Source organism: Giraffa tippelskirchi, chromosome 7 (assembly GCF_054371585.1).
Source record: "Giraffa tippelskirchi isolate mGirTip1 chromosome 7, T2T-mGirTip1v1.2.pri, whole genome shotgun sequence".
Classification (NCBI taxonomy): domain Eukaryota; kingdom Metazoa; phylum Chordata; class Mammalia; order Artiodactyla; family Giraffidae; genus Giraffa; species Giraffa tippelskirchi.
The window spans coordinates 71,944,901-71,957,355 of record NC_137281.1 but is presented as its reverse complement, the minus strand read 5'-3'; the positions used below and the strand labels follow the sequence as shown (position 1 = coordinate 71,957,355).

Below are 12,455 nucleotides of genomic sequence, written 5' to 3'. Positions count from 1 at the left end.
GAAATTCTCCAGGCAAGAACACTGAAGTGGGTTGCCAATCCCTTCTCCAGGGGATATTCCTGACCCAGGGATCAAACCTGGGTCTCCCACATTGCAGGCAGATTCTTTACCATCCAAGCTTGCGTGTGTGTGTGTGCGTGTGCGTGCGTGTGTGTGTGTGTGTGAGTGTGTGTGTGTGTGTGTTTGAGAGAGACCTTCATCCTGTTCCTGGCAGAGCTCTTTTGGAGTTTCTTAAGTGATAAGAGTAATAATGTTATCTTTATCTTTTGTTATGTTAATGAGGTATCTTTCAGCAAACCGCTTGGTGACCTGAAGGATGGGGGCTGGTTGCCAGGGGAACCAGGTGATTGGAGAGTGGGACTTTCCGTTCCAGCTCTCCACTGCCCCCATCCTCCCGCTCCATCCCCTCCTCCAGGGAAGGGACAGGGGCTGGAGGCTGAGTTCAGTTACCAGTGGTCACTGATTTAATCAGCCATGCCTGTCTAATGCAGCTTCCTTGAAAACCCAAAAGGACTAGGTCCAGAGAGCTTCCAGGTTGGTAAATAGGTGGAGATTGCCTGTAGAGTGATGTACCCAGAGAGCATGGAAGTGCCTCACCCTTTCCCTGTACCTTATACATCTCTTCCATTTGGCTGTTCTTGAGTTATACCTTTTATAATAAACTGGTAATCTAGTAAGCAAAGGGTTTGTCTGAGTTCTGTAAGCCACTATAGCAAATTAATCAAAGCTAAGCGGGGGTCCTGGGAACCTTCCATCTATAGCTACATGGTTTAGAAGCACACAGGTTGACAACCTGGACTTTCGCTTGGCATCTAAAGAGAGAATACGAGGGCAGCCTTGTAGGACTGAGCCCTTGACCTGCGGAATCTAACGCTGTGGTAAATAGTGTCAAAATTTGAATTGCTATAGATAATTGTACCTCCATTTCCTACTATGTCCACATTAAAATTACTTTCTTGTCTTCCATATATTTCTGGGTTTGCCATCTTGGATTATAAAACCAGGACAAATGCAGGCTCTGGAGTCAAAATTGGAAGAGAAAATACAGTTTGAAATTAAAAGTTATTGAATAGGACAACTGTCTGTGAAAGTCATACACCAAAAGCAGAGTAGAAATTAGACTTTAAAAGAATTTGGAGAATATCTTATGAATGTAACAATTTGGAGTCCTTTGTATTAAAGAAAATTTGTCAGAGAAGCTATTAAAAAATACATTAAAGGGATCAAATGGATTTCCGTAAATATTTTAGACTTTTTTTAAACTTTAGAATGGTAAGAAGCAAAGGTTTTAAAAGTATTTATTCTGCTTTTTTAAATTTTGCTTTTATACTAATAACACGTGTCTGGTGGAACAGCAAAAGGAAAGGGAAGAAGAAAATAAAAATAAATAGATGCTTTGTTATTTATCATTGTTATAAGCAATAGTGACACCAGGAGCCCCCTGTTTTTCCAGATGCTGCCCCACCACAAAGGGGCAACTGTGGAAGGAAGGGCCCTGATATCTGGGGAGGTTCTGTTGCTGCCATCTCCTTATCTGCTCACTGTCTGCTCCTCAGAAACTGCTCTGATGCGCAGATCTGGCAAGAACCACAACCAAACCTTCAGGCAAAAGCCTTTAGGCAGTCGAGAGATGCACCCTGGGCATCTGAGACTCATCACGTTTGAGGGGGGAAGCTGACACTGCATTGAGGACAGTGAGTGGGATTCACCTTCCGGAAGCACAGCCCTTGTTTTACAGCTCTGCTTCTCAGAAGCCTCTCAGCGTGCTCCAGCCCACCCTCGCCGGCCAAGTCCCTCAGGGACTCCTAAGTCCTGCTGCTGCTAAGTCGCTTCAGTCGTGTCCAACTCTGTGCGACCCCATAGATGGCAGCCCATTAGGCTCCCCCGTCCCTGGGACTCTCCAGGCAAGAACACTGGAGTGGGTTGCCATTTCCTTCTCCAATGCAGGAAAGTGAAAAGTGAAAGTGAAGTCGCTCAGTCGTGTCCGACTCTTGGTGACCCCATGGGCTGCAGCCTACCAGGCTCCTCCGTCCATGGGAGTTTCCAGGCAAGAGTACTGGAGTGGGTTGCCATTGCCTTCTCCACTCCTAAGTCCTAGAGACTTGAAATTGAAGAAGGCTGCAGTGCCCCAGATGTGTATATTTCTTTACTCCTCTCTTTTCGCCCATGTTTTTCCTAGCATTGAAATGCTCTTACCTTGGGCCTTCTTCACTCCTCTAGCCCTCTGTTACCTGTGCCACCTCCCCCATAAGAGGCTGCTTCCAACCCCTGACCAAGTGTGCTCTCCCGTCTGTGTCACGGGAGCACCACCACACCTTGTGTACACTGGCCCTGTGCTTTAGGTTCCTGTTGCACACTTCTTGCCCCTGTTCAACCATCAGCTTTTCGAGAGCAGTACCCTCTTTTATTTCTCTTAATAATATTCCTCATTTGTGCCAATTGTGGCACTTTATGGCCATTCAGAAACATTTACTCTCATGCTTAATTCTCTTGGTTAGAAGAGTATGCTCTAATTCTTCTTCAAGTGTCCTAAGCTAGTCTTTCGCTTTCAAACATCAAGGAGTTTCCCTCCGGTCTGGCAGCTGTCAATTCATGAACGAATCCGTTTCTGCCCTGTCCACAGGCTTTGTGATTTTGTAGGCCTTCATTGTACTCCTTCTTAGCCTTCTCTGGTTTAGGCAAAGGTTAGAGCATTCAGGGAGAACTGTGGTGGTATATGTTCCTTGAAACAATAGTTGTGATGGCGCACTCTTATCTCTTCTCCATGCAGAGAGATGTTCTTTACTACCATGGAAAGCCACCTTCTACGCTGCAAAGTGCTGGAAATCATATTTCTCCACAGCTGTGAGACGCCCACCCGCCTACCTTTGTCTCTGGCCCAGGCCCTCTATTTTCTGAACAATTCCACATCACTGCTCAAGTGTCAGGTATGTTTTTCCCTACTTCAGTTTCAGGCCTAGACCACAGTTTCCTTAATCCTTGAGCTTTTTTGTAAAAGTTACTTAAAAACTGCATAAACCTCTTACTGAGTAAAGAATTTATTACCAACTGCTTTTACTACCTCTGCAGTCGGATAAAACCCAGTGGCAGAAATGGGATGAGCTGGTCGAGCACCTGCAGTTTCTGTTATCCAGTTACCAGCATGTTTTAAGAGGTAAGGAGCATTTGGGCACAAATCAGGTGGTGTGGGAGTCTGGCATTGGACATTATTATGAACTAAAGCCACGTAAGGGACTCTATTAACTTCAGTAAATCATTGTTCTTTAGTGTAACTGCAAGAAATGAGAAAGGACATAGCTGGAATTGCTGCTCTGAAACAGAAGAATTCACACAGTATTTTTGTTACAGCAGATACTACAGTGGTCCTCACAGTCCTTAGGGTTGTGTAGGTAAATGAAAGTCATCCTAACATGAGCAAGATTCACTTATGACCTGACTGAGCCCTGGCATCTTTCCCTGACCCATCACTGCAGAATCTTTGTTGGGTCTACTGCTCACTGACTTGGATGTTGTAAACATCCGTCAATATGATACAAATACACAGAAAATCAGTGGCAAGGTAAAAATGTACATCTTGCAAAGGATGTAAAACTGTGAAAGTGGCTCTGCCCCAGTCACAGGCAAAGCCAGTAATCAGTTGAGCGTCTGGGACAGTTAGACTTATTAGTTAACTAGCACTCAGGGGCAAATATTGACAAGGATAATGGTGGAATAGGTGCTTCAAATAAGAGTGATTTGATCAGCCAAGGATTAATGAGGCCCCTAGGAAAACTAACATACTTACATATTACATAAGCAAAGATAGTGAGTTTACAAGGGAGAAAACTGACAGTCCACTTGATGTGATACCTCATCACTTAGGTAATGTTCATGCCAAAAATTCATGACCTGAATCTAATCAGAAGGAAGCATCAGACAAACCCAGATTGAAGGGCCTTTTACAAACTAACTGGCCTGCACTTTCAAAAGTCCCAATGTCTTAAAAACAAAGGAAGACTGAAGAACTATTCTAGATTAAAATCAAACTAAAACACATGAATATTATATGCAAAACACGATCCTGGATGGGATCCTGAAAAAGAAGCTTCTTTATGGTCCGACTGTTACATCCATACATGACTACTGGAAAAACCATAGCTTTGACTAGACAGACCTTTTTTGGCAAAGTGATGTCTCTGCTTTTTAATATGCTGTCTAGGTTTGTCATAGCTTTTATTACAAGGAGCATGCTTCCTTTGATTTCATGGCTGCAGTCACCAACCACAGTGATTTTGGAGCCCATGTAAATAAAATCTGCCACTGTTTCTGCTTTTTCCCCATCTATTTGCCACGAAATGATGGGACCGGATGCCATGATCTTAGTTTTTTGAGTGTTGAGTTTTAAGCCAGCTTTTTCATTCTCCTCTTTCAACCCTCATCAAGAAGCTCTTTAGTTCCTCTTCACTTTCTGCCATTATATTGATATCATCTGCATATCTGAGGTTGTTGATATTTCTGCTGAAAGTCTTGATTCCAGTCACTCCTTTCCCAATTTGCAACCAGTCTGTTGTTCCATGTCCAGTTCTAACTGTTACTTCTTGAGCCACATACAGGTTTCTCAGGAGGCAGGGAAGGTGATCTGGTATTCCCATCTCTGTAAGAATTTTCCAGTTTGTTGTGATCCACACAGTCAAAGGCTTTGGCATAGTCAATGAATCAGAAGTAGATATTTTTCTGTAATTCCCTTGCTTTTTCTATGCTCCAACAGATGTAGGCAATTTGATCTCTGGTTCCTCTGCCTTTTCCAAATCCAGCTTGTACATCTGGAAGTTCTCAGTTTACATACTGTTGAAGCCTAGCTTGAAGGGTTTTGAGCATTACCTTGCTAGCATGTGAAATGAGTTCAATTGTAAGATTGCTTGAATATTCTTTGGCATTGCCTTTCTTTGGTATTGGGTAGGATGAAAACTGACCTTTTCCAGTCCTGTGGCCACTACTGAGTTTTCCAAATTTGCTGACATATTGTGTGCAACACTTTAACAGCATCATCTTTTAGGATTTGAGATAGCTCAGCTGGAATTCCATCACCTCTACTAGCTTTGTTCATAGTAATGCTTCCTAAGGCCCACTTGAATTCACACTGCAGGATATCTGGCTCTAAGTGAGTGACCACACCATCATGGTTATCTGGGTCGTTAACACCTTTTTTGTACAGTTCTTTTGTGTATTCTTGCCATCTCTTCTTAATCTCTTCTGCTTCTTTTAGGTCCTTGCTATTTCTGCCTTTTTTTCTGTCCCCTATATATATATATTGCATATATATATGTGTGTATATATATACATCTATATACACACATACATGATCTACCTGCCATGATCATATTGAGGTTGATTTTAGCTCAGTAATGCTCTTGGGAAGATATGGTCCTTACACCCTCTTGTGCCTGGAATTGAAGGTATTACAGAAACATTAAAAAAAATTAAAAGCACTGGATTTAATATAGAAGGTCTGGGTTTGAATCCCAGTTCCATCACCTAATCATCTGCTCTGCGTTGGGCAGCTAATTTTTTATCTCTAGACCTCAGTTTCTTCCTTCTGTAGAATGGGGATGATAATACATAACTTGCCAAGACTAATTGCTAATAGGCATGAAATAAAGCAGAAAGTGCTCAATGTTACCTGACTCTCAGGCTGCCTGTTGCCTGGCCAGGAGGAGTATGCTCCAAGGGTCTTCTCTGTTTCAGACACTTGTAACTAAACCATAAAAGAGTGCTGTCAAGGTCACGACATGTGGTTGTGTGCTTTGTGCATTTCTTAACATGCTCAAAGAAAGGTATGTGTCCCTCTAAGAACAGAGCCCCAAAGGCAAATTCCATGTGTCCTCAGCCTCACTGAAGTTTATGTAATTGTTTCTTTTGGAGATCTAGCAGAAAGTTTAATATTAAGCAGCTTGGTTTTGTTTAAAGTTCACCTTCAATACTTGTTGTTTATTTCTGTTTTGTTTCCCTGGGAATATACCTGGGTCATGGGCAACAGTGATTTAAGATGGACATGGGATCTACTTTTATTACAGAATATTCTCTTCTGCCTTGAATAAGGGAGAGGAAGCTCTCAGACCAGTGTATACTGACCAAGAATAAATGGGGTGTTCCAATCCTGTTTTATCCTTACATCCTTTACAGCTTCTTTGGAAAAGAGTTGTTAAGAAGGAGAAGAAATATTTAGAACCAGCAGTTTGAAAATAGTGTCCTGCAAAGAACACAACTGAATGGTTCCCTGAAATAGTCAGTGTCTTTATCAGGAGGCATTTTACTGTGACAGCTCCTTAATCATCTCTGCCCTGTTCAAGTGGGCAGAGGACGTCATTGAGTGCGTTTTGAGGTCAGCCAGAGTTGTCCAATGGGCTTCCCAGATGGCTCAGCAGATAAAGAATCCCCCTGCAATTCAGAAGGCACAGGTTCCATCCCTGGGTGGAGAAGATCCCCTGGAGGAGGGCATGGCAACCCACTGCAGTGTTCTTGCCTGGAGAATCCCATGGAGAGAGGAGCCTGGCGGGCTACAGTCCACGGGGTCTCACAGAGTCAGACACGACTGAAGCGACTGAGCACACACACAGAGTTGTCCAGCTCCAAGGGTGGGGGAGGAAAGAAAGAGGTTGGGGAGTCCAAGTTTGCCCTTTGTTTATGGGAACTTCTAAGGAGGAAGAGAGGAAGGGAGCATAGATAAATTCACATACACTGGCTTATCTAACCCAGTAAGCTTGTGAGATGAGTACCAACCCCCTTTCACTTATGGGCAAACAAAAGCTGAGAGGAAAGTACATGCAGAGCCAGGATTCAAACTTAGGTCTGTTGCCAAAGTCTGTGTACGGTGGAAACACACTGGAGGAAATTAATTTTCTGTGAAATCCGTGGATGAAATTAGAAGATGAGGTTCTAAGGAATTTCTGATGACCACTTTCTAAACTCTCTGCTGCTGCTAAGCTGCTTCAGTCATGTCCGACTCTGTGCGGCCCCATAGACGGCAGCCCACCAGGCTCCGCCGTCCCTGGGATTCTCCAGGCAAGAATACTGGAGTGGGTTGCCATTTCCTTCTCCAGTGCATGAAAGGGAAAAGTGAAAGTGAAGTCGCTCAGTCGTGTCTGACTCTTAGCGACCCCATGGACTATAGCCTACCAGGCTCCTCCCTCCATGGGATTTTCCAGGCAAGAGTACTAGAGTGGTGTGCCATTGCCTTCTCCGTTCTAAACTCTCTATACATGGTTAAATTACTTTCGTACTGACCCTTGACCTTGGGGAGCAAAGTATCTTGAACCCCCACATTTTGTAAACGTTTCCATAGAGGGCACAGCAACCTCACTGAGAGGTGGATGCTGGGCTGTCACCTGAGCTGAGAGGATCGAGCCCCCCCACCCCAGTTTCACAGTCGTGAAACTCAAGTCCAAGCCTCAGCAAAATTACAAGTTGCCATATGCTGTGAGTTTTCCTGATGCATGTGAATAATTAGAATATACTTTGAAGCTATGAATCTAGGAATTTAAACATATAATATTTAAATGGACAAAATGCTTTTCCTGAATTTCACTCTGGGCCACCGAGATGCAGAAGTCAGACACCTGCTCCTTGCAAGGAGGGTCTCACACACAGCCTTCCTGCAAGGAGCCTCATCCACAGAGGGGAGAAAAGCAGACTCAGGCATGATCAGTTCAGTTCATACATTCATCCAGACAACAAATATTTACCCAATGCCTCCTCTGTGCCTGGCTCATTGGGAAAACTTCAGTGTCTAAGACCAATGTGGCCCCTGCCCTCCTAGAGCTTAACTGTCTAGTGAAGTGATTGACTCTAAACAAACCATCACACTAGTAAGATAATTGCAATGAAAATAAATGCTGTGAAGGGAAAAAGTAGGACTTAAAATTGTTTATGGAGGAACTTGGGAAGGCCTCCCTGAAGGAGTAATACTCAGACTAAGATGTGAAGTACTGGTATTAGCTAGGCAAATAGGGAGGGCAAAGTTTCCCAGAAAGAAGAAACAGCATGTTCAGGGACCTTGAGGCCAGAAACGACTTAATGAGTCCAAGGAACATAGAACAAACTAGTCAGACTAGGATTCAGAGAGCAAGGGGAGAGCAGCAGGAAACAAGACCATGGTTGTAGACAGGAGTGGGCGTGAAGGGCCCTCCAGTTAGGGAACTCCTTCACCTTGATTCCAGAGTGAAGGGAACCCAACAAAACGGTTTGAAGTAAGGCCTGATGTGTGGCAGACAGCTTGGCCAAGGACTCGAGAGGTCAGGGGAGGGCAATGGTGATGAGAGTGTGCGTGACGCAGTGCGGCCCCCAGTGACGGAGCAGAAGCACTCTGAAGGGTGTGACAGGACAGGGGTGTCAGGGCCGAAGGTGACACCCAGGGTTCTGCCAGTACTGACACGGAGGTACATGGGAAAAGCTGCAGAGACGGTAAAGGGCTCCATGTGACCATTAGATTGGAGGTCTTATGGTGACGATGACCTTGACAAACAATAATCGCTAGCCCTAGTATTGATCCAGGAACTAATAACACTACTACCAGCCCAAGTGTCTTGAGCCAGGCTATGTGCCACATAAGCCCTTTGCATAAACTGCCTTACACAACAATCCCAAGAACCTCACGGTAAGAACTCTCGTCCCTAGTGGAGCATAAAATCCAAGGCCCCGCCGGCTGGGCCAGGACGGTTCAAGTCCACTGGCCAGGACTTCCTCCCCTTGGGTGGTGGTTAGGTGGGCACTGCTAACCTTTGCTTCTTTGAATTTCCTGTATTAATAAATTCCAAGTTCCTCTTGCTCCCAAGTCTCCCCTATCCCTCTCTTTTCAGTCAATTCTTTGTTATTTCGAAGTCATTTTCATGTTTTTCAGAGTAGCACATGCTTTAAGAAAATCAAATTCTACTAAAAAGATTTTGTCCCCTGTGACCATGCTTCCCTGGTAGCAGACAGAAGTATTGCACATTTCACTGCTTAAAACCCTCCACATACTTCCTTTTGCTTTCAGAAGACAGACTCCACATTGGTCTGTGACCCAGGCTGCCTGCCAGTCTCTTCTAGTCCTGTTTTCCTTCTTACTACCCAGATCTGACCTCTAGTTTTCAAAACAAGTTTTTCCTGTATCATGGCATCGGCACTTTTTCTTGCTACATGAACTGCTTTTCCCCTAGACTGCTTTTCTGCTAGACTTTTGCATGCTTACCTCCTTCTCATCCTTTGGGACTCAGCTAAGAGGCCCTCCCCAACTAGAACGCACTGCTTCCCTTGTATCCTCAATGTTCCTGTTTATCACAGCACCCAGTTTATTTATTTGGTTGCACTCACCAAAACTAAAATTGTTTTTGTTGACTGGTTCACTGTCAGGCTTCCTGTGGCTAGAATGTGAGTCCATGAGGGCTGAGCCCAGGTCTCCCCGGAGCCTAGCCCTGTCCCAGAGGCAGGGTAGGTGCTCAATGTAAATGTTGATTCAGTGTTGAAAGGCCCCTATGATGACATCTCAGGGCAGCTGCGCCTCCTGTTTCCAGACTTTTTGGATACTCTACAATCTATTTATTACACTTTTTTTTTCAGTTGATTCTGTTTCCCCAAATTTCTAGACCCTGTAGTTCAGTCCTTCTAGTAACGCTGTTAATGAAGGTGCCATTACCCCCATTTTGTACGTGAGATGGAGGAAATGACGCTGTCGTGGTCTCTGATGCACCTGGGACTCAAAAGGTCTGCAGGGCCCCTTCCACTTCATTTGCCTTACATGTGACCCTGTGCTTCTGTGTGCCTCAACTCCACATACTTCCAGAACCCTGCTGGGACTGAGTCATGGTTTTGTAATGGATACCTTTAGAAGTTTTTACTTTTCCCCAGCATTTTATTTTTGGACCTACAGAAAAGTTTAAAGAGTAGTACGATGTACACTCATATAACCTTTACCTTGATTCAGAAGCTGTTAACGTTTTGCCATATTTGACTTATCTATTGATCCATCCACATACTTTTTTTTGCTGAACCAGTTAAGAGTAAGTTGCGCTATCATAATCCTTCATGCTTAAATACTTCAGCTTAAGAATATTCTCCTACATACCATTATTCATTATCCCACTGATTTTATTCTTGATAGAATGTTATCTAATATGTGCCAGTAATATCCTTGAGTGGTGTTTGGTTTTGCTTTGGGTCAGGATCCAGTCAAACATCACACATTGTATTTGGTTGTTATGTTCTTCGGTCTCCTGTCATCTAACACAGCTGCCAGCCTTTACTTGTCTCTCATAATGGGACATTTTTGAAGAGTCCAGGTCAGTTATTTCATAGCACACCACACAATTGGTGTTATCTAGTTATTCTCTCACGATCAGCAAGAACACAGAAGAGATGAGGGTGTCCACCCCTTTCCAGTGCATTTCATCAAGAGGCAGTAACATCAGTTTGGTCTCATCGATATTAAGTTGGACCATTTGGTCAAGGAGTGTCTATGAGATTTCTCCATTGTTCTCTTCCCAGAGGGTAAAACTTTGAGACTCAGTATCCTGTTCAGCCTTTCACTTGGTGAACTACTGAATTGATTTAGTAGATTGAAAAACTAGTTATGTATTCCTTCTACATTTCTTAACTGGCTTTCTGGTAAAAATGACCTTTCCCTTCTCCATGCACTCATTCTTATTTACTATGGATTTGGGACATTTTAAAATTCAGTGTGTTATAGTCCCATTTTTTTTGCCATTATTTACCATCATATTGTTAAAAATGTGGCCAACAGGAACTCTCTTACATGTCCCCATTAGTTTCTAAGCATTCCCTTACTTTCTTATAAAAAAAGTTCCAGGTTCACTTTGTAACTTCCTTGCCATGATCCGAAAAGCAGCCTTTTTGCCAAGAGTTCTGGTATCTTTTAGTGGGGAGTGGGAAATAGTATTTAGAAACCAAGAACTAGGTGCTAAGTATGCTGATTGCTACTGGGACAGCCATCAGTTATTATTGCTTCTAGGCCCTTTCTGACAAAAGCTAGTAAATTATGTAATTTTAAAAAAATACAAGTTCCTACTCATACCTCAGTTTCCACTTCCACAGAATTCTTCCTCTTCCTGTTCCTTAACTCAATCTTTTCTCCCACAGTTGCTTTATTCTCAACAATATATTTATTCATTTGGTCTATCCTGCAATACATACAAAATGGATTCTTTTAAATAGAATTACAATAAACCAAAATCACGACAAACTTACCAGATAAAATGTAATATTTCTTTGCAATTCTTTTCAAGCTTAGATTAAATCTCTTAAGATATTCAATAATTACATGACTAGTTTTCCGATTATATCCATTTGAAATAGTTTCATTATTTAATATAGGTTCATTGTCTAAGTCAACAAAGGAAGAACTAAAACCAATGCTTCTTTTTTTAAAAAAAATACTAAAACCTGAGGTCCAGAGAGAACCAGAACCAAGGACCTTTCAGAAATGGGCCTTTGACTTGTAGGCTAGTCACTCATCAACAAATCTTTGCCTAGACCCTACCTACCAAAATTGGACTTCCATCTTCCCAAGTCATAGAGCAATAGAAAGTTGTTCAGAACAGTGCCACAGACTTTTTCCCTCTTGCAGAGCACTTGAGGAGTTCAGTGATTGACCGGAAAGACTTAATAATCAAAAGAATCAAGCCCAAGCCCCAGCAAGGAGATGACATCACAGTGGTGGACGTGGAGAAACAGATCGAGGCCTTCCGCAGCCGCCTGGTCCACATGCTGGGGGAGCCCCTCGTCCCGCAGCTCCAGGACAAGGTGCACCTCCTGAAGCTACTGCTCTTCTTTGCCGCAGACCTGAACCCTGACTCGGAGGCCGCTCCATAGGCCGGAGCAGCCCAAGGTCGTCTGAGGCACTGAACACCGAGAATACCTCCTGAACTCCACCTCCCACTACTTGGAAGTTCCAGAAGTATAAATAGTTTAAAATCTAACAGGACCAAACCTACCTTATTTATCTGTAGGCTATGATAACTTTCTAACTCTTTAGTAAATATCTTTGTAACAACCCTGTCCTAGCCTCTTCTCAGATATGACTTAAATACATACGGTGTATATATTTTTTAATAAATTATTTATGTATACTTTTTTTGAAACAGGTAATACTGTATGCACTATATGTTTAACATTTCAAGATGTGAAAAAAAGAATCCATGTGCTGAACAAATTCTAGACGTCAATGTTATGTTATTCAACGTACTGAGAACGTGGTTCGAAAGAGAAAGATGTTTGTCTCCCTAATGGAAAACAAACATCCTATATTGGACCTGTGATATTGCCTGTGAATTTATGGCCAGTCTGTTAAGACCTAATGTAATGAAGGGGGATAGAAACAAAAGTATTGAGTGTGCTGCAAAGAAATTGATGTTAAAAGGATACAATAAAAAGGCAATGGTGTTTCAAAATATCAAGTTTATCATGCTTAGGTTTCATGACTGAGT

General features: G+C 43.0%; 1 protein-coding gene across 4 annotated transcripts in view; it reads left to right on the top strand.

Annotated features, from left to right (window-relative positions):
• SIMC1 (SUMO interacting motifs containing 1) overlaps positions 1-12,419 on the top strand; it is a 71,928-nt gene extending 59,509 nt beyond the window's left edge. For all 4 annotated transcript variants that reach the window (XM_081513728.1, XM_081513730.1, XM_081513731.1 and 1 more), the window contains 3 exons: positions 2,771-2,927; positions 3,070-3,154; positions 11,597-12,419. In XM_081513728.1, the coding sequence (XP_081369854.1) occupies positions 2,771-2,927; positions 3,070-3,154; positions 11,597-11,841 (487 nt within the window). In that variant the 3' untranslated portion in view covers positions 11,842-12,419. The remainder of the gene's footprint in view (positions 1-2,770; positions 2,928-3,069; positions 3,155-11,596) is intronic.
• The last annotated feature ends 36 nt before the right edge of the window (positions 12,420-12,455 follow it).